General features: G+C 49.3%; 1 protein-coding gene across 2 annotated transcripts in view; it reads right to left on the bottom strand.

Annotated features, from left to right (window-relative positions):
• Positions 1 to 27,695, bottom strand: part of SSH1 (slingshot protein phosphatase 1) — a 61,964-nt gene that overhangs the window by 22,149 nt on the left and 12,120 nt on the right. For both annotated transcript variants that reach the window (XM_082640826.1, XM_082640825.1), the window contains exons 3-7: positions 11,521 to 11,624; positions 7,826 to 7,890; positions 7,260 to 7,381; positions 2,555 to 2,623; positions 1,313 to 1,378 (exon numbers count right to left, since the gene is read on the bottom strand). In XM_082640826.1, the coding sequence (XP_082496952.1) occupies positions 1,313 to 1,378; positions 2,555 to 2,623; positions 7,260 to 7,381; positions 7,826 to 7,890; positions 11,521 to 11,624 (426 nt within the window). The remainder of the gene's footprint in view (positions 1 to 1,312; positions 1,379 to 2,554; positions 2,624 to 7,259; positions 7,382 to 7,825; positions 7,891 to 11,520; positions 11,625 to 27,695) is intronic.

A 27,695-nucleotide genomic window follows, 5' to 3' on the forward strand; every position in this document is an offset into this window, starting at 1 on the left:
TACCCTGCCCTGGCCCCTGCCCCCTGCAGTAGGTATCCCACAGCCCGGCACCCACCCCTCAGTATAACATAGGACTCTGCTCTGGGTTTATGGCCACCTCCCTCAACAGACTTTAAACTCCAGGAGGACAGGAATTATGTCCGTTTTATGCCTCCACAGATGCTCAATGCCTAGCAGAGTGCTGTTGCCTTCATGGAGCAAACTGATCACCCTCGGTGTGCCAGGGACAAGGAACCAGTGAATTTATGCTAAAATGACATTTTGTCAGCAGGGACGGTAGAAACATAAAAACAAGGTACCTCCAACAACAAAAAGACCAAACAACCCAATTAAGAGCTGGCCAAAGGGCTTGCATAGACATTTCTTCAAAGAAGATATACAAAATGTATATCTTCTTCTTCCAAGAAGATATACAAAATATACATTTCTTCAAAGAAGATATATAATAAGCACATGAAAAGATGCTCAAGGCTAATTAATTAGGGAAATGCAAACCAAAATCATGAGATATCACTTCATACCCATAAGGATGGCTATTATGAAAAAAAAGCAAAGAATAACAAGTGTTGACTAGAATGTGGAGAAACTGGAACCCCTGTGCATTGCTGGTGGGAATGTAAAATGGTGCAGCTGCTACAGAAAACAGTCTGGTGGTCCCTCAAAAGGTTAGACACAAAATCACCACATGATCTAGAAATTCCAAAAGATCTGAAAGCAGGGACTCAATCAGATACTCTGTCCACCAATGTTCACAGCAGCTCTATTCATAGTCGCCAAAAGGTAGAAATAACCCAAATGTCCATCAGGAGATGAATGGATAAAAGTAGTACCATATAATAAATTTATTGTTCAGTCTTAAAAAGGAATGAAGTATTACAACACGGATGAATCCTGAAAGCATTATGCTAAGTAACAGAAGCCAGATACAAAAGGGCCAATACTGGATGATTCCACTTATATGAGGGACCTAGAATAGGCAAAGTCATAGAGAGAGAGTAGAATAGAGGCTACCAGGGGCTGGGGGAGGGGGCAATAGGGAATTACTGTTTAATAAGTACAGAGTTTCTGTTTGGAATGATGAAAAAGTTCTGGAAATGGATAGTCGTGATGGGTGTACAACATTGTGAATGTACTTAACATCACTGAATTGTGTCCTTAAAATGGTAAATTTTGTTATTGATACATATTTTTTGCCACACACACAAAATAAACATACCTAAATGTGCTTCTAAGTAGGTGCGGTTTTTTTTATTTGTGCTGTCAGCTAGGAAAATATTTCTAAGGAGTTAAAAGTCCCTAAAACCACACTTACCACATGGCCTGGACAGACACGGGCTTGAAGATGTGCATCCTTCCTGCCGTGCTGACGCTGAATCCACTGAGAATGAAAAACAAAGGACAGCGTGGTGAGAAGTCAGACCCTCCGACCACATCCCTGCCAGACGGCGGGGGGGGACAGCCTGTCGTGGACACCCTGAGGACAAGTGTGTCTCACGCTGTCTGATGAGGGACCACAGGCCACAGAGACAAGGGAAAAGCCAAAAGCAAAAAAAAAAAAAAAAAAAAGAGATAGGTTCTTAAATCCGGAAGACTGGCTTTTAACCCAGCAATACAAAGTGAGCCAAAAACTAAAAGCCCAGCAAAGCGTGTGAGGCAACAGCGGCACTGGACACCATCTCGCTTCACCTGCCTGCACTGTCCCACCCCACCCCCTACCACCTGTCCCCCACACTCCATCTGTGTTTTTGCGGCACTGGACACCATCTCGCTTCACCTGCCTGCACTGTCCCACCCCACCCCACCCCCTTCCTCCTGTCCCCCACACTCCATCTGTGTCTTTTATACTTGCATAAAAAATACATTAGTGGAAGACAAAAGTTTAAAAAGGAAAAAGGTAAACCATAAGCCCATGTCGTCAATAAATCTAATTTTTATCTTTCCCTCCCAGTTCTATCTAGAAGGCAACATAACTTTTACTGCTGGAATTCAAGTAGAGATAATTTCCTCTCCTGCTTCTTCCCACTCGTGACAGTACCTGAGTAGTTCCCCCCCAGAATCTGGACGGCCCCCTGGCCCTGGTCTACCTGCCCAGGCCCACCTGGATGAGTCCTCCTCTGCAGCCCCCCAAATGGCACCTGAAACACCGTTGCACCTGTTGCTTGTGTGTCTTCCCTGCAGCCCTCAAAGACTTAGAGCTCCTGCTGCATCATGTTCATCTGTGAACTTGCAGGGACCAGCCCATGGAGGGCACACAGCGAGTGTTCATTTAACAAATCAAGGCAAGTGAATGAATGTCTGTTCACTGCTGTTCTTGAACTTCACACAGCAGCAGATATCCCGTAAATGTTTCTGTTGGTACTTCGTGACCCAACCCCCTTACATCATGTCCCAAATGTACCCTGCCTTGTGTGGCTCATGGGAGGGCAATGTTATTTCTCCTGATGTGGTAAACATGTCACACGTGTGACTGTCGTTAATGATTATCCAACGATGCCCAAACTGACGCGTGTTTCAAAGTCTACAGTGAAAGAAGCCTCCTGAGAGATCTCCTTACCCGTCTCCGTCCAGGTGGATTTTCGTGTCGCTCCACAGTCGGAGAACCATCCCAATGGTACAGCTTTTACTACAGGGGAGGGAAGAGAAGACGCCTAGAGTTAGGGTCCACCTGCCTGCATGTGGTCTTCCCTCGCTGTGTCTCCACCCAGCCTGTCCAGCTCATGGGGGACCCACCACCTGCCCTGCGTCCAGCTGCCTAGGTGTGTATCTGGGAGAAGTTCTAAGACTGTCTGCAAGGACTGCTCACCCCTGAATTCCAGAAGATGTGGGTCTGGGATGGCCAGTGACCCCAGCTTAGAGACAGTCACAGGGAACTCTGACCCCAGCATTCTGGTGTGGCTGCAGCTCCATAAATGCCAGGTCTCAGCTGCGGCTCTCGGGGGCCAGGAGTAACCAGCTGACCACACGCCCACACTGCAGCAGGGCTGAAGCCGCTGATGGCTGGCACACGCCTGGCACAAGGCCACACACAGTCCGGGGGACACAGGCAGGTCGTGGCAGCCACCCCCAGCCTCCTGTCCTGGAGCGACAGGGGAGGGGAGAGTGCCAACACCATGACTGGAGTTCATTTTTGGACCTGTGTTTCTGTACCTTTTGTGCAGCTGCTGTTTTAAAAACTAGTTTAATCTGCTTTTGTTTTGCCCATCCTAACAGTGAAATGATACCTGACCACTTTAGAGCCTGGCGCCGCTGAGAAACACAGAGGAAAAGAAAGGGCTTTATCAGAGGGTCTCCTCGGATCACTATGAAAACTCTTCAGGCATTTGAAAGAGTCTGCTTGTGAGAAACAGCCGTCACTGCCAAGGGCAGCTCAGACATCTCCAGGGATCCTGTGCTGACATCTCTGCTACCGCCTAACAGCCCCCCAGGGAGCACGGTTACACACACACACACACACACACACACACACACGACTGTGCGCACAGGCAGCTCTGGGGTTCAAGGAACCCGCTCTCCCTCCAGAGCTTCGGCAGCCGCGGGGGATCTTTTCCACCCTCTGCTTCTGTATCTGTGGGGAAGGTAGTTTCAAGCCCTTTGGGTCAAAGTGGGCTAAGCCTTTTGTGTTGGGCAAATTCTCTGGTGCCACCCTGCAGTCCTACCCATTCTTTTTTTTTTTTAACATCTTTATTGGAGTATAACTGCTTTACAATGGTGTGTTAGTCTCTGCTGTATAACAAAGTGAATCAGCTGTATGTATACATACATCCCCATATCCCCTCCCTCTTGCGTCTCCCTCCCACCCTCCCTATCCCACCCCTCTAGGTGGTCACAGAGCACCGAGCTGATCTCCCTGTGCGATGCGGCTCCTTCCCACTAGCGATCTGTTTTACATTGGTCCTACCCATTCTTGATGGGTTAATGATATTTCCTTTGTACAGCCGCAAAATAAAATTGACACTGAGACTCAGAGCTCCCAGGGTTACTCAGCTGTGTCGCACTGGGGAGAGGCAAGAAGGGGGCCGCTGGGAGCCCAAGACAGACACGTAGAAAGCCCAGGCCGGAGGGTGCCCTGGGAGGGTGTGGGCAGACCCGGACTCTCGCCCGCTTTCAGCACAGACGACCCACACCAGGGACTGGAAATGAGGAGAGAAGACGGCACAGAGGAGCTACAAGGAGCACAGACTGGGGAGCTGCAGGCCCAGGGCCGGGGCGGGCGGAGACAGAACGGTGCTTAGGAGACCAGGGCAGCATCTGAACTGCCCTCCTCCGTTAAGTGCAGAGATGGGGAAGAGCCTGGTGAGAGCTACACACGGTGGGCAGAAGGCCACGGAAGACTTCCGCTCAGGGTCTCAACCTGGAGTCAAGAGCGTAGACCAGAGACTGGGACACGACTTAACAACTGTGCCAATTCCATCACGTCCCCTTATCTGTTATTGCTGTGAGTCTCCACTAGTCCTGTAGTGAATGACAGTAAGATTTGTACAGTGAAGGAGGGCCTGTGGGTTTATATATATGGGAAGTGGGGACAGGACACGTGGTCAGGGAAACTGGGTCTTTTTAGAGGAAGCACAGCCCTGAAGGATAAAACGGGTGAGTGGGGGTACCTCTAGGGGAAGGAAGCGGTCCCCGGTCCCCGGGGCCGGTGCAGCAGGGACAGAGAAGCCGGCGGGGCCTGCGCGGGGGCTGGAGGTGTAGGAAGGAGACAGGCCTATCCTTTACAGGCTGCAAAACACTAACAAGTGGAGGACGGTGTTCGTGCTCACAGCACCCACGGTGTTCCCGAATCTGAAACAAAATAACCCCAGATGGCCCCTGCAGGGCAGCTGCTCTGATCCCCAGAGGAATCATGTGTAGATGTGACTCCAAGGGAGAACCCATGAGCCCGCTGTGGCTGGCGTCATTCCCACGCTCTCTCCTGACACTGCACTTGGACTCCCTCTCCTTGGGGGGAGTCCTTTTGGGGGCACCTCATCTCTCTCTTTTTTTGAATAAGGAAACAAAATCTCATGGCAGGAATTTAGAAAAACAAATGTATCATGCTCTCAGCAGGCCAAAGGCTTCTGTAAGGACAAGGGCTTTGTTTTCAAGTTGGAGATGGATAAAAGCGCCCAGTTCTTGGCCCCTATGCCTGGGCGCGGGGGACGCTGCATCCGGCCCAACAACAGGAAGGTCCGTGTGGTTCCCGCTCACCCTCTGCAGCCCCTTGACCCATCTCCCCAACACAGAAGACCAGCACTGGCCTTGGAGTTGGCACCTGTGCTCGGGCTGTGCCACAGTCTGGGACAGTGGAGGGGACACTGGCCTGAGCGCAGAGTGTGCAGCAGAGGCGAGAGGACCCAGGGAACGGGGACACGCTGAGAACTGAGGCTGGTGCCCAGGAGGCAGAGGAGGGGCAGGGCGCTTCAGAGAGTGGGTGGGAATGAGCACGTGGGCCTGTGTGTAAAGAACAGTCTCAGGGTGCTCATGTGTCTAACCTTCGTCCATCTAGACTGTGAGCTCCAAGGGAGCAGAGGCCGGTCTCTCCCACCGCTGTAGCCCCTGAGCCTGGCAGGGCACCTGGCAGGACACCTGGCATACTGAAAGTGCGTGCGGACAAGGGCACGCACCGTGACGGTATGAACAGATTGGTGAAGAGGGGGCGCAGAGGACAATGAGTGGGTCTACACCACAGGTCTACAATAAAAACCCAATTCTGAGTCCCAGCTCTGTTCCTAGGATGGCCTTGGTGTAACCACTCCAGCCTCTTGGGCTTCTGACTCCTTGTTTGTAAAACGTGAGTTATAGGACCGCCTACCCCACGGAGCGAGACGCTTATGAAGCATCGGGTTAACTGCTCTGTGCTCTCTGACCAAAGCCACAGAGATGACCTGGATGGGGGCAGCCTCCTATGAGGCCCTGGTGGCTCGGGCTGAGACGATGGGCACATTCTCCAGGGATGCAGCTTTCAGCTCAGGGCCAGAGAGCGCTGCTGGGATGGATGACACACGGTGGGGGAAGTCCTGCCCCCACAGGCCCTAAGAAAGGCCGGCCAGCCATTCCGAGAACAAACATAACCGTAACACCGGTGAACGTCTCTTTGCCTCATGACCAAAAGGATGGAGCCCCGGCCATTTCTGAGGGCACCTGCCTGGGAGCATCCCGACCTGGAGCACGGAGCCCTCTGGTCTCCAAGGGGCTCCTCGGAGCTCACCCCTTAAGGCACGTCCTGACACAGATCCTTCCAGATCCAGACTTCCCCACCAGCCGAGGCCACGGGTGCCAGCTCGGACTCACGTCCCTAAGCGAGCTGCAGAAACTCACTCAGAGCTCCTATGTACTGGGAACGAGGCCATAAAGGAAATGGCTTCCCTTTTAGTTCATTTACTTGTGACAAGCAATGGAGTCCTGGTCACGAGTGTGGAATGAACCCCACACTTCCCCATCACTGGGCCCATCACCCCAGGTTCTGGCGATGGTTCCCTCCCTCGCTGAGCTTACAGGCTCTCTGAGGCCGAGAACCGTGCTTACTGTCGCTTCTCTGTTTTCCCGGGCTGAGTCTATTCCCTCATACACAGGAGAAGGCAAATGAATGGTTTGCTTAATGAACGAGAAAATTAATGAATCATGAATAAAGGGCATCTACTTTAATCCAGTTTTAACAAATTCAGGTTCTGCAATGATCTCACTCGCATTAACTTATCCTAGATGTAAGGAGAGTCGTGCACCTTCATTTCGCACACATAACAGGGTCTATGATACAACTAACTTGGCCTCCAGTTATTGGGAAATTCCAAACCTCTCCTCAAGCCTCTGATCCAGGACCCGTCAACAAGTACTTGGGAATCCACGGGATATTAATACTGCATAAGGCGCTCGATACAACGCCGATCAATCACATACTTCTGTATGGGATGGTCGGCCTGGAGGGCGCCTTCCTGATTTACCTGGCTGGCTCTTGCTTGTCCTGGGGTGTTCGCCACAGCCGTCACCTCCTTCAGGAAGCCCTCCTGGTTAAGGTGCCCTCCTCTAGGGCACCCCTGATAGGACCCAGGGTTAAATCTCTAAGCACACAGTGCAGACCCTGAGCTCTCTGAGAGCAGAGACTGGACCTAGCACAGCACTCGGCACACAAGAGCTAAAACCAGGGGCTCCACCATTCCCAGTGCCTCATCACCCCATCACCTACCATCACCGGCCCCCGTGGATGTGGGACCCTGAAAACCTTCTTCCATAAGCCACTCTTGCCCTCATCACAGAAAGGAGCCGCCGTCCATCAGACTCACCTTTCCTTACTGGAAAAGTCGACTCCCAGTAGGATACTCTCCTCCGTGTCCTGGCGCCCGCTGCTGTCCACCACCACCATGTAGCGGGCCCGCTCAGCCCAGGCGCTCTCCAAGCGCACGGCCTAGACAGGCAGAGATGCTCTTACTGGCCTGCCTTGCCAGATGGTCACCCGCTTCCTTCACCAAGCCAAGACCAAAGACTTTTGTTCCTACCTTTCCCCCGTGAGTTTAGGCATTTAGATGAAAACTCCTACGTCTCATTTATATCCCCAGCATGAGGGATGGTACCTGGCTCAGAGGAGACCCCCAAAGTTTGTTAAAGGGGTTAACACATAAATTCCAGCAAATGATGATTCCAGCTTAGCACAGACTGACCCAGAGACCTGACACCCCCTCTGTCTGAACCTCTGGGTACCGAGGAGCAGAGTGGGCTTTGGCCTTTGAGAACGGTTTGGGAGAACTTGCTCTGGTGTAAGAGCCCCCCCGCCCCAAGCCCCTGCTCGTCAATAAGTCCCTACAAACGTCACAATTAAAAATTAAAACTTGCCACTCGCGTCTCTTCTTACCAGCTTGATTCTATCTTCACAACGCAGAAGGTTGATCATTACTTGAAGGTGTTGAGGCAGGTCCCCTGTTGGACCAATGAAGAAAGTTTAAAAAAGGTCACCCACCGGGGCTTCCCTGGTGGCGCAGTGGTTGAGAGTCCGCCTGCTGATGCAGGGGACACGGGTTCGTGCCCCAGGCCGGGAAGATCCCACGTGCCGTGGAGCGGCTGGGCCCGTGAGCCATGGCCGCTGAGCCTGCGCGTCCAGAGCCTGTGCTCCGCAACGGGAGAGGCCACAACAGTAAGAGGCACGTGTACCACAAAAAAAATAAAATAAAATCTGAAAATGCAGACAAGCCTAGAGGAGAAATGTTATTAAATTCAGGCAAACATGACTTTGCGGTGGGGGTGGGGGGCAGCAGAAACTATAGACACAGCTGCAGACAGGGATTTGCTAAGGGTTGGTCTGAAGGAAAAAGGACTGGGGGTCATTTCCTGCTTTGAACTCCTACATTTTCCATGAGAGAGAGACATGACTTCTACAACCTGGAGGGGAAATGTTTAAGTGACTCCACAGCATGCAGGTATGTGCTGGGTACCCAGAGACATAATTTGATTAAACAGCAATGTCATTTTTTTCTTGCTAAAAATTATGTACTCGCTTTTTTGTACCTCCTTGGTTATTTAAAAGAGGCAGTAATGGGGCTTCCCTGGTGGCGCAGTGGTTGAGAGTCTGCCTGCCGATGCAGGGGACGCGGGTTCGTGCCCCAGTCCGGGAGGATCACACGTGCCGCGGAGAGGCTGGGCCCGTGAGCCATGGCGGCTGAGCCTGCGCGTCCGGAGCCTGTGCTCCGCAACGGGAGAGGCCACAGCAGTGAGAGGCCCGCGTGCCGCAAAAAAAAAAAAAAAAAAAGAGGCAGTAATCCAGAGTCAGCTTTTGAACATCTCTGAGCGGCCCCAGGGTTCCAGGGGTGCCTCTGGGCTATAGGGAGGGGAGGAAAGGTTCTCTGAGGCAGTGAGTCTCCACAGCTACGCAGGATCCACCTCACCAAAGAAGGGCTGTGTGTCCCAGGCACAGGGGCCCCCGTACCTAAGCTTCGTAACTAGCAAGTAGCAAGGTGGTTCTAGTACCACTTTTTTCCTTGCTTATGTATATTTCAAAAAAAAAAGTCTGCATGGGGTTCTTTCTGAAGAAATAGTTCATCTGTAAAGATGCTGATCTAGAAGAAAGTGCAGGGAGTAACTCATAGAAAATCCATATTCATTTCAACTTGTGCAACACCCTGAAGAAACAGAATTATCTTTTAAAAAAAAATTACCCTATAGATCACAATTAGAACCCCAGAGGGATCAATCCATTGGCTGGGTTCCTTTTGCAAAAGCGTCCTTTGAATTTTAGGGGAGGCTGACAAATGCTGTCCAAACGGTACTTCCTGCCTCAGAGAGGAATCAGGTCGTTGGAAACGTGCCCCCTCGTCTGTTCTCTTACAGGATCCCACAGTGGAAGACACCTTACACTGGCACCATGTCCTACGAGGGACGACTTGGAGGTAACGGTCCCTGTTCCCATCTTGTCCCCAACAGCGCCCTCACCTGTCGTGTCACCAGCGTGATCGGGATGGCACACAACCACCATGGCTGGTTCTGGGCCCACCTGGGCCCCCCACCCCCACCCCATGATCCACTCCGAATCGCAGCAGCACACAGACGAAAGCAGAAACCAACCCCTTGACTGATGAGTGGCTCAGTGAAAGGGACGTTTTCCACACAGCGGGACTGTCTGCTGAGATGTGTAATTGCTGACAGAGAAAAATCCCAACACCGGCCTGGTAGCCACACACAGTCTCTGTACGTTCAAGTGTTCAGTAAGCACTTGCAAAAAAAAAAAAGGCAGAGAATGTGAGCCTAAAGTATAGGTCAGCCCTGGAAAGAGTGAGTCTCAGCCTGACTGGACTGGCTGACATGAGCTGAATTACTTGATATGGACAGAGTTAACCCTCCACTGTACTCGGCTCGGCATGGGGGTTCGCTTAGGGGACCGTGGGTCGTCCAGGGGACTTGACGTGAAGTCTAGTCTGTGCCTGCCCCAGGGTCACCTACTGAGCATCTGTGGACAGTGGGCGCCCCCCTGCCTTTTGGAGTTCACCAGCCCTCCTAGACCCTAGGGCAGAAGAGCCAACACACTAGGCTTCCTTCCTACGCTCGTGTACATGCCAGAGATGTGCCAAGCAGCTGGACTTAGGGTTTTTACACGACGGTTTTGCAGTCACTTTCCCCAGGCTCACACACAGTACGAAAATATTCTTTGAATTAGAGGAAGGAGACATTTCATACTTGGGGAACAAAGCTGAGCACTGGCTTTGTTTGTTTACGGGTTATGGTTAAGACACGAAAAACAGTTACACTCTTAACAGGGCAGAACCGTTAGCAAATTCAAGAACGAAGCTTCTGTTTATAGTGGTATTGTACCAGCAGTCACCGTAGCAATAATTACAGCAATGGACGCTGAGCACCTAAGAGAAGCTAAGTCTGTTTACGTGTGTAAATTTTAAATTCCACGACGTCTGAGTTACCAATATTTGATGGCCGTTGTAAAGATTAGGAAACCGAGGCTTAGAAGTTGACTATGAATGTTCTGTACAGTTGTAGAACTGGGATCAGAAGCCAGGTCTGTCTGGCTCCAAAGCAAATATTCTTTCCATGAAACACACTGCCTCCTTGGGCAGGAAGATTGTTTCCTTAGCTTAAAACAGACCTAAATCTTGATTATAAATATCAGTATGTGAAAATATTGACTGAGCCTTCGTGTTTGCTATAAAATGCAAGATAGGAAATTCTAACCTAAGCACTCAGCTCCAAAATGAGGCTGGATGACTTGAGGTGAGACAAACAAGATGATCCAAGTGACAAAAAAAACTGGCCCCAACTGCTAGCTGCTTTGACCTGCCATTGTTCTGAAAGGCAGAGGCCTTTCCAGCTCCTACTCCGACACATGCTGCCCGTCCAAGAAGTCCCTGCAGAGGCTCCCCACCAGCTACAAAGATCCACTTGTATGCAGGTGTTTCCTGAATTCCTCTCTCCAAACTGCCTTCAGGTTCAGAGTCAAGTCACCTAAGAAAACCAGTCTTATTCCTTTGCAGGCATCTCTTATTTGCTTGCCTTTGGACCTCAATTAATACTCAGTTTGATCCCCACTTTATCACTTCTGTCTACTTCCAAAAAACCAAACCCACCATTAAAGAATAAAGACTTCCCACCCCAGTATATGCCCAAGGCTCGTAAAGAAGTTCCCCAAGTGAGAGTTTCCCAAAAGCTCAGAGAAATGACGGACTAGGCATCTAGGACCCCAGGGTGGTTAATTTCAAGGGGGACCACATCTGGCTATAAGGCGTTCTGGTGCATTTGTTAAAAAGTCACACTGTAACTTAAAATCTGCAGTTAACTGATACACTGAGTAGGAAATCTTTATATCCAAACAGAAAGCTGCTGACCTTCTTACGTAGACTCCGTGGTCAAAGGGTCACTGGCTCCCGGTGCCATCTGGAAAACGTGCGTGGCCTGCTCAAGAGCCTCTACCCGCACCTGTCATTACAAACCTGTGCTCCACTATTTCCCTGGCCTCGAAAGCCAGCAAAGTGCTCACCGCCAGTAATGGAGGGTTCCTCTGTTGCCCAGAAAATAAGTCCCAGGGTAAGAGCGTCAATTTAGAGCCATCACCTGCATGCTTGTGGGGATGCTGAAGACTCCGCTGGCCTTGAGGGCTGCTTCCCTGTTGTAAGAAGAGGGCTGCTCCTTTCACCATGAAAAAACTCTCACTTAAGCTGTGGGGGGAAAAACCAGAGCGCAGTTAGGCTGGAATTCACAGAGGAAAATGGGCAGAGACATGCTGCAGAGGAAAAGCTGGAGAGTGGCATGTAACATGCAAATGGGATAAAATAGCTCCTATAGTAATTTCACACCATACTCCCCCCAAACCTTTGCTACAAGCCTGCTGCTGGAGAGTTTATGTGATAAAATAATGCTTCAGCTAAAACACCCAAGGTTCTCCGTGGCCTCCTCCAGAGGTAGGAGTCCCTTCCTGCAGGATGCTGTAAAGGGACCACTCTGTAATACAACATCTTCTAAAAATAGAGACCAACTCTCTGATGAGCAGAGGGTGGTGCCCTTTTAATTTTTCGTACTCTTGCTGTTGATCTTTGCTTCTAACTCTCTGAACTTTTAACAACCTCACTGCTTCTTGGTGTCTTCCCTTTACAGAATACAAGGAAGATGAAATCACACTTTCACTATCTGTTTGCATCTTAAGAAAAGCGGGTAGCTATTGACCAGTTTAATTTAGTCAAGCTTGCTGTGTGGAAAACCTGTAGAAAAATCTCAAGTTGACCCAATGAATTTCTCAGCAGAATGAATCTTTGGTCTTTGTTATTTTAACAAAGCAATAACATTTATATTCAACATATAATTTTAAAAATTACAATAAAAAATTTCACTTTCACGATTTGGCTACCAAAACAAAATCTTTATCTTATGCAGAAATTAAGACTGTATAAACCAATGGACTGTATTAGCTGTTAATTACCACCAATTATTTAAAAATAACATCATCTCTGAAAACTACAAAAATTGTTTTTTTCTGTGGGGGGAGGGTTGTACCACCTATAATTATCTTCTCTTCCAAACTTACTCTGTTGAGCAAATATTAACTTTTATAAATTTTTTAATTTTCAAAGTAATATAAAATATGTACTATACTTTATAATGCAAAAACATTTCATGTTTATTAATTTTGTGAAAGAAGATCACAGTTAAATTATAGGGAACTATACAAATCATTCATTCTCTCTTCAGCAACCAATAAACAATTTGATTCGAAAAAAAAATCTCTAAGTAACAGGAGTGCTATTTTTTTTTAATAGAAAGCAAATCAATTCCTGACAGAAACACAAGGACATTTTCTGTAATATAAAACAGCAAAATCACCACTGCCCCAGACAGCTAATGTAAGTAGTTAAACATTCTCATCCTGGAATAAAAAACTCAGCTAAGTCTAAAATACAACCCTAGGAGCTAAGAAAACTCACCACATGGACTAGCATTTAAGTCAGCAGCTCCTGGAATTGAAAAATGATTATCTTCCATACTATGAAGTCCACAATAAAATCTGCTCATTTTTCTGGTTAAATTCTCACGCTAAAAATCATGACGGCTCAAATACCAAATATGAAGGTTTCAGTTCTGCCCCTCTTATCCGGGTCTTTGAGTTACGGACAACTGGGCTTTATCTCTTTCCTAAAGGCAACACTTTACATATGGACAGCACTTCTTCATCTACCATCACGCATGTACTGCCAAGTCATCGTTTCCACTCTGTGAGTCCCGTATCTGTGCGGCAAGTTTCAAGTGTTGAGGAGCCCAGGACTATAAATAATGGAAGGAAGGAGAAGCACCCTTTCTGTGAGTCTCACTTACCCACGGGAGACAAAAAGCTCTTTAGCATCCATTGGCCAACAGAAAATCCAGGTTGTCTAGTTTTAGCAAATTGCAGACCTACCCAACACTTTTCCACCCCTGAAACTTATCACCCACTCCTTCCTTAAAACCCTACAACTGAGTTTGTTTTCAGAACTATGCTGCTTTAGATAGACACGGATCACTTACTACCTATTCTCATCACTGTCTGAAAGACTCCAAAACGCATGAAACTTCAAACAACAATCAGTTCATCGAAGCAGCTGGGGGAAAAAAATCTTTGCAAGGCATCATCAACCTCTTTTTGTTCATGAGTTTAAAAAAAAAAAAAGGAAAAAAAAAAAATCCATACTGACCAGAAACCTGAGCCCTCTGGAAACAGCCAGCCATTGATGGTGACCTTTGCCTTGGAAATCATGGGCAAAAATTCCCCTTGGTTTCCCTTACATTTCCTTGGGGGGAAAAAAAAAAAAAGGAACAATGCAAAAGCATAGGCTGGTTTTATCCCGTGATCACTTACAAGGCCAGTTGTTCCTCAGTGTTCCTGAGGCCAATACAGAATCACAGCCTCCCAGCTACACGTGAAGTCAGGGGGCTGTGTGGATGGGGGCCCTGGAACACTCTGCTCCTGTCCTCCTCCCGAAATTAGTCACAGGCGTTTACTGTAAAGAGGAGATTTGAAGCTGCGGGGAAGCTCAGAGAACAACACAGCATCCCAAGCCCGTGAGATGGTCCTGCATCTGCAGAGACAGTAAGCAGATACAGCACGAGGAAAACCTCACTGGATGACTCTCGGAGGCGAGAGGCCACAGAGCACGGCAGTCATGGGACTTAGGAAAACGAGACACAGATATTCTTTATGACCCTGTTTCCCGTCTTCTGCTCTGAGCTCACTCTGGGCCCAGAGCCTCCTGCGCCCTGTGGGCGGCTGACGTGAACACTCTCTCCCAGCCAGGGGCCAGGGCTCTGATACGAGAGGCGCAGAACCCGATTCAATTCATCCTTCTCAAGACACCTCGCCGGGGAAGGAAGTCCTTTACGAAATCCATTTCGGGGTTGGGGGTGGGGGGCACTCGTACTTTACTAGGTTCTGGGGAGGAGGAAACAAACTCACAAACCACCCATCCCAACTATGGAGAAATCAGCCTTCTGCCCAAAGATGCTGGTGCCCTGAAGAGAGCGACTAAAGCTCCAGGAGGTCAGACCCAGGCAAACGAAATGGAAAAGTCCTGACGGGGGATTAAGAACCAGCCCCTGCCCTCCCTCCTTCATCCTCACCGCTTTTATCTCCACAATACAGATGTCTCAGACCCCGGTTTTAGGAGATGACACGGGCTCATAATTTCTGCAGGGCACTACAGGCAGACAGGATGCTCCAGAAAACCCCAGCCCTCAGAGCAGCAACAGCCAGTGTCATCCAGAAACCAAGACACGACAGGGGGGCGGGGTGGGTGGGCAGAAATCAGCGGTGGCGATACTTACTAACTTGGGCTGGAAACCTCTGAAGAGCAGAAGTAGGGAGCTGGCTGGCTGGAGGTGCAGACGTCAGTACAACAGAAAAGGTCCGGGACTGCCGTGGTCACATCGTGAACGGAACTGCCCCCAGCCCCTGCCTTTCCCGCCCTCCAGAGAAGGCTGAACGTCTGAAGAAGAGGCTGGATGGGGCCCTCCAGGAAAGCAGAGTCCCCGTCCAGATGGCGTTCCCACCCAGACGGCAAATGGCTCTGGTGGAACTCTCGTCCTTCCCTGATATTTGGGTTTAAAAAGGCCCTTGTCCCTGCACATCCTGATGAAAGAGGGCCATTCACAGGGAGCAAAACAGCTTAAGTTCCTCTAATCACTTTACTCCTACGGCTTCGCAGTGGGCCTCGGGAATGAGCAGCAGGGTGTGTGTATTAGAAACTGCGAGGAAAAACAGCTGGTGGCCCGGTAACCCGCCCCGAGCCATGAGGAACCCATCCTTGTTCAAACCGTCACATATCACCATCCATTCACCCAACAGTGACCGTGGGCAGCGGCCACAGTTAGTTACTGGGTGTTTTCACAAGCACCGTTTCGTTCTGGAAATCCTTCAGTCGTGCTAATCACTCCTGGAGGAGGCAAATCTGGGGTGTGGGGGACGGCATTCCAGGTAGAGGTCGGGAGGTGCTCTGAGAACCTCACACAAGGGGCGCAGGGCAGGCTGCAGTGGGAGGGCAGGTGTGGGTCCCGGAGGGTGTGGGCCAGGACCCCAAAACCCACCCAGCGGGAGCAGCTGGAAATAAAGTAAGCATGCAACCAACGATAGTGCAGGGCAGGATGGGATGAGTCCCCTGCAAAAGGAAACCTGTAGGGCTGGGAAAAGGAACTGTCTAAGTGCTGGGTTCTGGAACATTCTGTGAAGGAAGGGCACTGAGTAGACGTCTGGGAGGGCCTCCTCGGGAAGGCTCTCCCAGCTCCCAAATGATCGATTAATCCTCACACAAGAGGATTAAGTGAAACATACACTACGATTATGCTTATTTTGCAATTGAGGAAACTTCAGCTGCAGGAGCGTAATCTTTACAAGATGGGATGAGACCCACATCTCTCGGGCCCACGCCCACCTTCTTAACCCCTGGAACGCCCTCGCCCCTGCCCGTCCAGAGTGAGAATCAGAGAGGAGACCCTGCAGCCACCTCTGCCCTGCCTGCCCTGCCGGCCAAGCTCAGCATCACCAAGGAGTAAGGACAGGACCCATCCCCAGTCCTTCTTCCCAGCACGTGAATGCATCAGGTGCGGGAAAGATGCAGGGAAACATCCTCAGAAAGAGAAGATTGGGCATCAGCCCCCGGGGGACAAGCAGCAGGGCTGCCACCATCACAGTTATGGGACAGGACACATCATTTGGTCCTTCTGGACTGAATGGGGATCCTGGGGGGCTGGAGGGAGGGGAGCAGCACAGCCATGCTGGTCAAGAAGCTGCTTCTCAGCAAGAGCACCACCACTGCCCGAGCGCCCACCACGTGGCAGAGGCCACATGAGGCTCTCAGCTGTGCCACCCCGTCTAATTCCCAAGCTCTGTGGGGAAGGCCTTCTTTCCTCTCTGACAAATGAAGGAAGCCAGTCCAGCTCCTGAAAGCGTCCTAGGGAGAGCCTGGGCAACCTCATTTTCAACCAAGGCCCTTGGTGACTCTGGTGCACATGGAAGTTCTAAGAAAATACAAGGCACTGGTCTGGGAATCCATATTTCTGGGTTCTAATGCTTGGTCTATTATGGGTATGTTCTGATATTCACTTACAGGGCTCTCTGTTCATTCATTCAAATAGCCAAATATTTGCAGACTAAGGAGAACCATGCTAAGCCAAGCCTTAAGGGATGGGTCTATGTTTGGGCAGTTTGGAAGTGTGCCAGGCCACTTAGAAACATAATTCCTTGAAGAAGGGAAACATCAGGTGTAGAAACATCACACTACAGAATATGATACTAACGCTCCTAATTTCCAACTCTGGCCATACATCGGAAGAACCTATGAAACTTTTAAAACATATTCACATCCAGGCCTAAGGTCAGCCAATTCTAGTTCAGAAGGTCTGTGATGAGTCCTCAGCATCTGCTTTTTAAAAAGTCCCAGAAATTGTCCCGATGCACATCCAGGGCTAAGAACCCCTGAACTTAACAATAACAGAAGACACAGAGGAAACTGGCTCCCCTTGTGGCCTTCATAAGAGTACCTTACACACAGTAGGTACACGATAAATGTTTTTGCTGGTGGAAGATAACACCAATCAAAACGTGTGGTCCTCTCGGAAGATTAACACAATTAGGTGCAATGTAGGGAGGTCACACTAGGTCAAAAAAACAAAATAATACCCTCCTGGGAAGCAGCAAAACAGGTTAGCAGATAATTGCACGTGCTCTTCTTCCACCAATACTTTCAGACTCACAGGTGTTCCTGCCCTTGAAAGGCAGCCCTGCATTACAGTCATCTGAGATGACAATCATAACGAGGGATCAGACGTCTGATAAGCTCTGCTGTTGACAAAGCACTCTGGCTAATGTCAACCTATTTGGTCTTCATGAAGCTCTCCCATGCAGGCAGAGCAGGCATTATTATACTCATTTTATAGATGACGAAACAGGAAGTTATTAACCAGTTATGATTTTAGGATTTCTGATACTACCTCCTGCAAAAAAAAAAACCCCAGAGAAAATGAGCATAAAAGTATAGGCTCAAAAAGGGTAGAAATTAACACAACATTGTAACTCAACTATACTTCAAAAAAAAAGATTCAAATTGGACTGGTTGAAACGAACTGAACTATTGATACTTTTGCATGGATAGAATTAACCCTCGATCGCACTCAGCTCTGCCCAGCGATTACTGAGTAGACTGGTTTGTCCAGTGGACTTGACGATAATTCAAGAAAAAAATGGAATGCATATAAAGTAGTCACTACAGAAAAGGTGGTGCCCGTGAACACTCCCAAGAGGAGGTTCCATTAATTCCATCTAGGTTAAATACTGACTGTGCCTCTATCGTGCCTGGTGAGTGCTAAACCCTGGGGATTCAAAGTGAAACAGAAACGGTTTCTGCCCCGGAGCAACAGCACAGTCCAGTGGGTCAGACAGACGCAGGACAGTACCTGCAATGTAGCGCAGCAGGTCCCATGATGCAGGGATGTATAAGGTGCCATATATGCACACGCACGTGCACACACACACACACACACACTCAGGAGGGATGCCCAGCCCAGCCTGGAGGTCCAGGGAGATCTCCCTGAAACACCACCAAGCTGGGCCTCGAAGGACCTGTAAACAGGGACAAAGAGGGCAAGGAGCAGGAGAACAGGAAGATTCTGCTACACGTGCCCTCCAGTGAACAGGGGACGAGGATCTGGTCTCTGTGGTAAGAGGTTCCACTGAGAATTCATAAATGTCTATTCAGGTTTATACGTCAGTTCCTTATAAGTCTGGTTAGCATGAGTTGGTTTCTCAGAACTTGATCATCCCTGGGTGAACTAATATTCCAGTTTCAGAATGTGCAAAGCTAAGAATCAAACCCTGGGCGAGTGCTTGAGCCAGGAGTTCTCAGCACCCAAAGGCCTAGTAGCCACTCATCGAGGGTTATTTTAAGTAAGTCAACGATACCTCCAATCCGAATGGGGCTTCATAATTTACAGAGAGCTTGCCCCTACATTTCTTCACTTAATTCTTACAATGCCACTTTTCTGATGAAAGAACCAAAACAGAGAAGATAGACGACGTGTCTGCAGTCGTACGGCCCATAAGGGGCCGGACGAGGTTGACAGGCTCCAAGTTCGGGGCTCTTCCTGTAGAATCCCGCGGTCAGACAGCAGGACGGTGTGACCTGCAGCCACAGGAGCAGCAGGTAGAGCTGGATGGATGCAAGTCTACCTTAAAACCTCCTGGCGATGTTTTAGATGGATCCAGAACCCCCTTGCTACCAAAATGAAGTTTGCAAAGATGCAAAGGAGATGGAAGACTTGTACACGGAGTAAGGTAAGCAGCCTGCAGGTGGAGATGGAAAACTCTCTTCACTGTTCTCCCATGGGTGCCTCCCTCATTCTGAAGTCAAGTTCAAAAGTCACAAAGACCCCGGGCTGTGCTGAGGCCTTATTTTTATTTTGTCCTTTACGGGGCATTCAGCAAGGCCTTGTCCCATATGCCATTCTTCGGGGCCTAAGCAAACAACTCACCTGACACACTGATCAGCTAGAGCCCCCAAAAGCTCCCCTCCACACAGGATGCCGACAACAGGGAAACTCCAGCTCTGCAGGGCCTTATACTTAGGGAATGGGGTCACTGGCAAGAAATGCTGGCAGGGCTTGTTACAAATGTCTTTGCTGCTGGGGCATGTATTGTTTGGCTAGAAGGCGTAGGCTTCTCTCAGAGAGAAGGAATGTCCAGAAGTATTTTGGACAGTAAGAGACATTCTCTGCAGCCAGCTACACAGCACTCCTTCCTACCAATGGGTAGGAGCAAGCAGCTGAATATACCAACAAGCTCGCAAAATCGGGACTTCCCCCCCACCCCTCCCGGAAAAGTGAGACAGCAAATAACACACCTTGGATTGGCTTCACAAACCTTGGGACAGCTCCTCGATGGCCCCCAAGAGCCCTCAGGCCCCGTCTGTGGAAGCCGGAGCCGGTGTATCTTCCCGTGAACATCTGGTACACCGGTATCTAAGCCCCCTTCGTGAGCACAGAGGGAGAAAGGCCACATTGTGCAGGAAACGCAATGGCAGCAGAGGCAACCTAGCCAGCCAGAAATAACAGGCACACGAAGGAAATGTTTTTGAAATAACTCAAAAATTCCAAGAACGAATTGTCTCAACTGTCCCCGGTTCTCGGCCCTTTCTTTGGGATGCAGCCCATCCCATATTCATGGGTCGCCAAGTCCTAACCTTTCCAGGGCGCCCTTTCCTTCCCAGTCCCCCAGGCCTGTAAGCCATGCGACGTCCACTCACTGTGTGCCCGGCTCTGTGCTTGGTCCTCAGGGCCCCTGAAGGGCAGGGCTTTCCAAGAGAAAGGACATCTTCTCCACCTGTGCCGTCCAATACGGCAGCCATTGGCCATAGAGGCCTATGTTCTGAACACTTGAAATGCGATGAGTGTGACTGATGAGCTGAATTTGTCATTTTATTTGATTTTAATTAAATTTTAACTAGCCACGTGCGGCTACCAGCTATGATATGGGACAGCACAGCTGTACCGGGAGCTTGCAGCCTAACGAGAGTCAGGGCAGAGAAGAGAGGACCCCATGCCTTAGTTCCCAGCCACTGCTCTTGTTACATTATGCCGCAGCTCCAGAACTTTCAATGATGCAGCATTATCTATAGAACCCAGAGTCCTTGTGCTTGCTTTGTATGGCAGCCAGTTAGCCATGCCATGTCACTAACTAAATTTCAGTCATCCAACACTCTCTGACCTCAGGGAGCTTATAATGCAATCAGCAAAAGTGATTTATAATAAAAAGCTTCCTTGTATCAGCTCTTACACTATTCCTCCCACACTCCATGCGATTTCTGCTCCATCCCCGTCTATGTCATTGTCCTCATCAACTCTTCTACTCTGGGTCTCTAGCACAGCCTCTCTCCTGTTTGCCTCCCCACGTCCCGTCCACCTTCCAACGTTCACGCCTTCTCCAGGAAGCCCTCCCTCACCACCCTAGCTGCAAGCCATGCTCTTCCCTTTCGACACGTTACAGCACCTTCTCTCACGGTGCTGGTGAAGAAACTGAGGCTCAGAGGGTAAGTCACTCATCCAAGGTCATATACTTAGAAAGGGATAGGAACCCAAGGCCCCAAACTATGTTCCTGGACCTATTTACCTACTAACTGGTGGTGATGTTATCTTCATACCAGTATATTTTAACTTCACGATGGGACTCCAGGGCCAGGACACACGTAATTTTTTAAGTCTCCCTCCCTGCCTGACACATAATAGAGTTGATACTCAGAAGTAAATACTCATAAACTGGCCGAGCTGTACCCTTCTCCAGCCTCAAAGCATTTTGTGACTAACTCACCTTGGTCATCTCTGAGCAGCTGTAACAGTGGGTGCTCAACACACACAGGATGAACAGGACAGATAAGACTAACAGATAACAGAGAACCAACCAGTGGTTACCAGTGGGGAGACAGGAGGAGGGAGGGGCAATATAAGGGTAGGGGATCAAGAGGTACAAACTATTATGTTACGCAATAAGCTACAAAGATATACAGTACGACACAGGGAATACAGCCAATAGTTTTTTTTGTTGTTGTTGTTGTTCTTTTTTTTGCATTACGCAGGCCTCTCACTGCTGTGGCCTCTCCCGTTGCGGAGCACAGGCTCCGGACGTGCAGGCTCAGCGGCCATGGCTCACGGGCCCAGCCGATCCGCGGCACGTGGGATCTTCCCGGACCGGGGCACGAACCCGTGTCCCCTGCGTCGGCAGGGGGACTCTCAACCACTGCGCCACCAGGGAAGCCCCAGCCAATAGTTTTTAAAACTATAAATGGAGTATAACCTTTAAAAATTGTGAATCGGGGGCTTCCCTGGTGGCGCAGTGGTTGAGGGTCCACCTGCCGACGCAGGGGACACGGGTTCGTGCCCCGGTCCGGGAAGATCCCACGTGTCGCGGAGCGGCTGGGCCCGTGAGCCATGGCCGCTGGGCCTGCGCGTCTGGAGCCTGTGCTCCGCAACGGGAGAGGCCCAGGTACCGAAAAAAAAAAAAAAAAATCGTGAATCACTATATTGTAACCTGTAACTTATATTATACATCAACTATACTTCAATAAAAAAATAAATTAAAAAGATGCCCTATTACTCAACTAAAACATGTAACCTGGGAAAATAGTTCTCAAGCTTCAATCAGTTATCAGACACCTCTAACTAAGCATTACAACCTCTGGATAAAACAAAAGACTCACTGTATAAATGCAGTTACAGTCAGGTCCTCTTGGCAACCAAGTGTTTCAAACAACACAACTAAGTTCTCCTCATCACTGGAGTCCTGAGAGCCAAGGCTACAACTTCTCAGTCTCTGGACACCCCTCAGATGTGCACTCAGTAAATATAAAACCAATAAGAAACATCTTTGCTGTGTGTCATGCTGGGCATGTCATACATATTAACCTAATATTAACCTAATCCTCAGCATCCACCTATGAGTATTTTATACGGGGAAACTGAAGCTCAGAAACATCAAGTCGCATGTCCAAATTCATGTGGCCAAAAAGTGGAAAAGGCAGGAGAAGACACCAGGAGTCTCACTGGTAAGCATCGAACCTCTGCTGAATTGACACCCATGGGGAAACACAGAGTGAAGAAAGTAAGTCTGCTTCTCTTCCCCAACAATTCAGGCCGAAAACCATCTGGTGGGCAGAGCAAGGCAGGCCTCTGGGTTAGGGAGAGGGTGTGGTGAGCAGCGGAGAGGTGGCTGCAGATAGGGGAGTCGATCAAACAAGTAAACACTTTAGGGACAACGGGAGCACGGTTCCTCACTATCAGAAAAGGGATTACAGGGGCTTCCCTGGTGGCGCAGTGGTTAAGAATCTGCCTGCCAACGCAGGGGACACGGGTTCAGGCCCTGGTCTGGGAATATCCCACATGCTGCGGAGCAACCAAGCCCGTGTGCCATAACTACTGAGCCCACATGCCACAAATACTAAAGCCCGCATGCCTAGAGCCCGTGCTCCACAACAAGAGAAGCCACCGCAATGAGAAGCCCGTGCACCACAACGAAGAGTAGCCTCTGCTCGCCGCAACTAGAGAAAGCCCGCGCGCAGCAACGAAGACCCAACACAGCCAAAAATAAAAATAAATAAAATAAATAAATTTATTTTTAAAAAAAGAAAGAAAAGGGGTTACAAATATGGAGAGAGAAAAAACTAGAATGAACCCAGAGATGTTGGATCAGAATTGAAGGTATTAGCTTGAATTTATGGTTTTCAATATATTTAAATACAGAAAAAAATACAGATGCAAACGTGTGTGTGCATGTGTGCTTGCGTGTGCACGTACCTCCACATATTCCCTAATTCTGCCCACTGAAGGGGCCTGCGGAGAGCAATGCCCCCAACAGTAATAATAAGTACACTTACCTCAGCTTCTTTTTGTTTTCCAGATTAATTTGGTATAATTTTATTTCTTCAAAAGAAAAGTCCTTAATTAATATTGTTTGTTTTTAGAGAGTAGAAAGAGCTTCAAGGAATCTTTATATAGAGTACACGAAAAGAAAACGTAATATTTTCTGCTTTTTTAACTTAGTGGACATTTAGTTCTCAGATATGCCCATGGATCAACTAAAACCCAAATAAATGGAACGTGACAACCTGTATCTACCACTTTCCATGGTCTGCATTCCACTGTCAGATTTCTAGGTCCAGCCCCAGCTCCTAATCTCATCCATCAATTATCCCTTCCAATTATTATTCACAGGGGTTAAAATGCTTCATAAATTCTTTATTAAAAACTTTTTTTGTTGAAGTATAATTGACCTACACCACTGTTAGTTCCAGGTGCACAAGATAGTGATTCACAAAATAATCACCACCTGTCTCGGTTTTGAAATTCCATTCTCTACTAAAAGGAACTAGGTAGGGCTCCTTGGAGAAATGAGGGATTCCAGAGATGGGGGATGGAAAGAACAAGATGAGGTCTGCCATCTGGTGTCAGAAAATAAGGCAGTGCTTAAAGGAAGATGTGGATACGTCAAGGGACAGGGAAGCCAGCTTGAATGAGACCCCACAGGCTAAATGGGGGACAATTTGAACCTTGAAGTCAATACAATTAACAGACTATGAACCGATGCACGAAACAGACAAACAGGAGTCCACACAGATATAAATCAATGGAAAAGTTGAGGGGGCATCAGGTACTGACCTAATTTCAAAGTATTCCCCCCCAAGAAACACTTCTTGATAAAGGGGGAAAAGAATACCTGTGCAGTAAAGAAGCTGGGCAAAGCCACTTGACGACCATGGTGAACATCACCGGTGATGAGACACGTGGTGTTGCACGACCCGAATCTAATTTTGAGGGAACATCAGTCAACCCCAAACTGAGAGACATTCTACAAACTGACGGGCCTCTCCCTTCAAAAGTGTCCAGGTCACGAGAGTCAAAGAAAGACTAAGGAATGTCCCAGACTGAAGGAGAGTCAGGAGACAGGACCACTACATGCAGCAGGCGATCCTGACCTGGATCCTTTACAACAGAGGACACTGTTGGGACAAATGGTGGACCCTGAATGGGGTCTGAGGATGAGAAAAATGTTATTTGTACTATATTTGCAACTTTTATGTACGTTTTTGTTTCTGAATTTTTTTAATTACTTAAAAAAATTTTTTTTAATTCCACTTAACTGGATTTTGGCAAAAACACTCCTTTTAATTCTTCTCTATTGGCCAGTGATTAAAAACTTAAGACCCTCTCACTGGTCATCATCACTGGCAGACGTCCTGACTTCCTGCTTCCCTCTTGGATGCTCTGACCCTCAGCACCTGAGATCTCTCCCTGCCTCAGGACCATTTCCCCTCTGTGTTTCCATAACAGCAGCAGCCTCGCTTCATGCCTAAGGCAGTGGAGGATGATGGGAAGCTCCCCTCTCTGGGTTCCTCTCAGTCTATGGCTGTCCAGATTTCGAGAGCCTCACACACATGGCCCTGGCCCATGTAAGACCTAATTTTAGTGTTTTCCTGCTCTGAGACCACACTTTCGGAAAAGTGGGGGGCCAACCTGCCCGGGCGAGCCTCCCATTGTGACAGGCACGCGAAGTCAGGACGCTGCAGACCTGCAGGATGTGACTCAGCATCCTGTTTTCAACAGTTGGAGTGGCCAGCAGATTTGGCATCAAGCACTGCAGCTGACCTCACCTCTCAAGACAACAAATACCCAGGTTAATTGGTGGGATGGGCCCGTGGCATCAGCTCTCCCTGTGGACCTCAGGGCCAAACCTAAGACGACCTGCGTCTGCCCATCTCACTGGATCTCCTCACGAATACCCATCCGCAGGTATCTACCAGGAACAGTTCTTCAGAGAAACTGACCTGGCGGTATTTTAAGGACACCATGAGTCAAGCAACTGATCTTGTTTCTTTCTTTGCTTTGACTCCCAGGAAGCTCAAAGTCAGATATGTAGCCAAACTCTGGTAACTATACCAACATTATGCCTGAATTCCACATACAAACCTTCTCCTCACTTTGCTTTATTTTCCCCTATGTTCACCATGTTCCACTTTTCCAATTTTAAACCATACTGTTCCCTCTGAATGTCATAAGCTGTTTCAAATCGCTTTCGGGCAGACCTATGGTAGACACAGCACACGTGTTACCTCTGGAGGGTAAGGACTCTTTTTTTATTTAGCATGGAATCCCCAGCATTCAGCACAGAACCCAGTACACATATAGGCACCAAACATGCTGGGTTGGCCAAAAAGTTCGTTCAGATTTTTCCATAACAGCTTATGGAAAACCCGAACGAAGTTTTTGGCCAACCCAATACACTGGCTGGATTGATAAGGCAAATATAACTCTAAATAAAAACCACCTCCGTTACCAGGTTGCTTCATAAGCGACACATCTCCCTCCCACTCCGTGTGGCGGGGCCTGCACAGGGCGCCCGGGCTTGGGGAGTGGGCTCCTGAGGAAGCCCCCTTGCCGTATGGCTCAGCGGCCTCCACCCCAGAAGCGCACAGCCCCTCCCAACTTCCAGCTGCTTCAGACAAGACACGGAACAGTGGGCTTGGACATCTGGGAAGAAGGGACAAGCAATTTCCAGAGGCGGCAGCGGGCCTGGCTCTCTCCGAAGCACACCAACAGTCCCCTCCCTTGTGGGTCCCGATCTGGGGACTCACGCCTTGAGAACTCTCAGCAAGCGTGTGGGAATCACTTCTGCCAGCGCGGGGAGGCCCCCGGCAGGGAGGGCACCAGACGTTTCCTAAGGCGGGGCCTCTGAGGCCTTCTTTGAAACAAAGTCTTTTTAAAAATAGCTTCAAAAGTAGCCATTCAAGGAAAAAAAATTTTTTTAATCTGTATAAATAAATAAATAAAGGCAGACAAGACACGATGCTTCGCCTGGTACCAGGCTCAGTGTAACTTGGAGGGAAACAGGTCAGGCGTTGGCTGTTTTTTCCCTTGGGTTCCACTCAGTTGACTTTTTGGTCTTTGGTCTGGGGGGAACATGGTCAGGAAGGCAGCAGAAAGGACTCTCACTTCCCACCATCTATGAAAATGGGCTGGCAAGGACCAGACACTACACACTGTACAAGACGCCCTCTCAGCCTCATACAAGCCCCCTGAACCGAGGAGGACCCTTCCTGTTTCGGGGAGGGCAGGGGGCTGGCCCGAGGTCACAGTCACACAGGCTGTCAGGGGGTGGGTACAGACGCGACCCAGCAGCCCCACCCCGTCCAGGCACAGCCAACGGCACGATTCTGTAATTTACACAGCGGTCTGGGCATTGCTGATCCTCTCCCCACACAGCGGGGCAGGACGGCCGGGGGGGTGCTCTCATCAGCACGTTGCCTCTGCCGCGGGAGTGGGGACCATCGCCAGGGCTTTCCACACGCCAGAGTGGGAGTCTTGTGGGCCAGACACGTGGTCTTGCCCCCAGCCCCCAGCCCCATCACTCAGCACGCCCTGCAAGTGGCTACTCCTGACTTCGATTAATCCTCTTTGATGAAACCTGTTTTCTTCCTGCAGCCTTCCTCAAAACAGAAAGACTCCCGTGGATATCCTCCTAGTCTTAGGAATTTCCCACTACACTGCCCAGATCCAGGGTATCTGACCACAGCACGACATACGCCAAGGATGAACTCTAAAGGCGGGAGTCCCTTCTGTTGAGACAGCCGCCGCCGTGCGTGTGGCCCTGCTCCGGGGTGAGGCGTGCCTGGCTTGATGCTCACTGAGGGGGAAGTGGGTCTGAGCAGAGGGTCCACTTCCTCTCAGCAGCCACACCAGTTCTCTCCATCTCAGCGTGACTTGGCGAGATGCCCCACACAGGGCTAACCTTGCTCTCAGCCTGAGAAGAAAGGAGAAACTCTGGATGGCCTGTTAGAAAGCTACCGAGAATGGTTAGAAGTGGTAACAAGGTAACACAGAACTAGTGGTCAGAAGTGGTAACAAGGTAACACAGAACTAGACTGGTGGGTGTGAGTGAGGACTCTCCTTCTCGCATTTGGAAGCCATAATCTAATCTCATCTCTTCACTTTACAAAGGAGGCAGTGGGGGCCCAGAGACCTTTAGTGACTGGCCTAAGGTTGCACAGCAGATGACACATCGTGGGACAGAACCTAGGTTTTCTGACTCCCTCTCACAGCTTTGCTCCATTTACCACGAGGGTGATCAGGTACCACGATCACCCAGGAAGAAACTGCTCACATGAACGAGCATTCTTGGTGTGCACACAGGCACCCTGGTGTGCAAACACGCTCCCCTGGTTTGTACACAGGCTCCCCTGGTGTGTACACATGCTCCCCTGGTGTGCAAACACGCCCCCCTAGTGTGCTAAGTGCACAGGAAGAATCAGACCAGGGCTTCCAGGCATTCTTTTTTTTTTTTTTTTTTTGCGGTACGCGGGCCTCTCACTGCTGTGGCCTCTCCCGTTGCGGAACACAGGCTCCGGACACGCAGGCTCAGCGGCCATGGCTCACGGGTCCAGCCGCTCTGCGGCATGTGGGATCTTCCCGGACCGGGGCACGAACCCGTGTCCCCTGCATCGGCAGGCGGACTCTCAACCACTGCGCCACCAGGGAAGCCCCCAGGCATTCTTTTGAAGTCTAAGCACTGGTATTTCAAAAGTTTAATGAAACCTACTAGACTCTGAGCAAAATCCATTTTAAGTTAACCTTAATAACTTTAATTACGTTCCAACAGAATCAAATTAACTCTTCACCTCTGTTCTCACGTGCCCCCATTCTAGGATGAGTTTTCTAACGACAACAAAAAATATTTA

This window comes from Mesoplodon mirus, assembly GCF_964341445.2.
Source record: "Mesoplodon mirus genome assembly, chromosome: 13".
Taxonomy (NCBI): Eukaryota; Metazoa; Chordata; class Mammalia; order Artiodactyla; family Ziphiidae; genus Mesoplodon; species Mesoplodon mirus.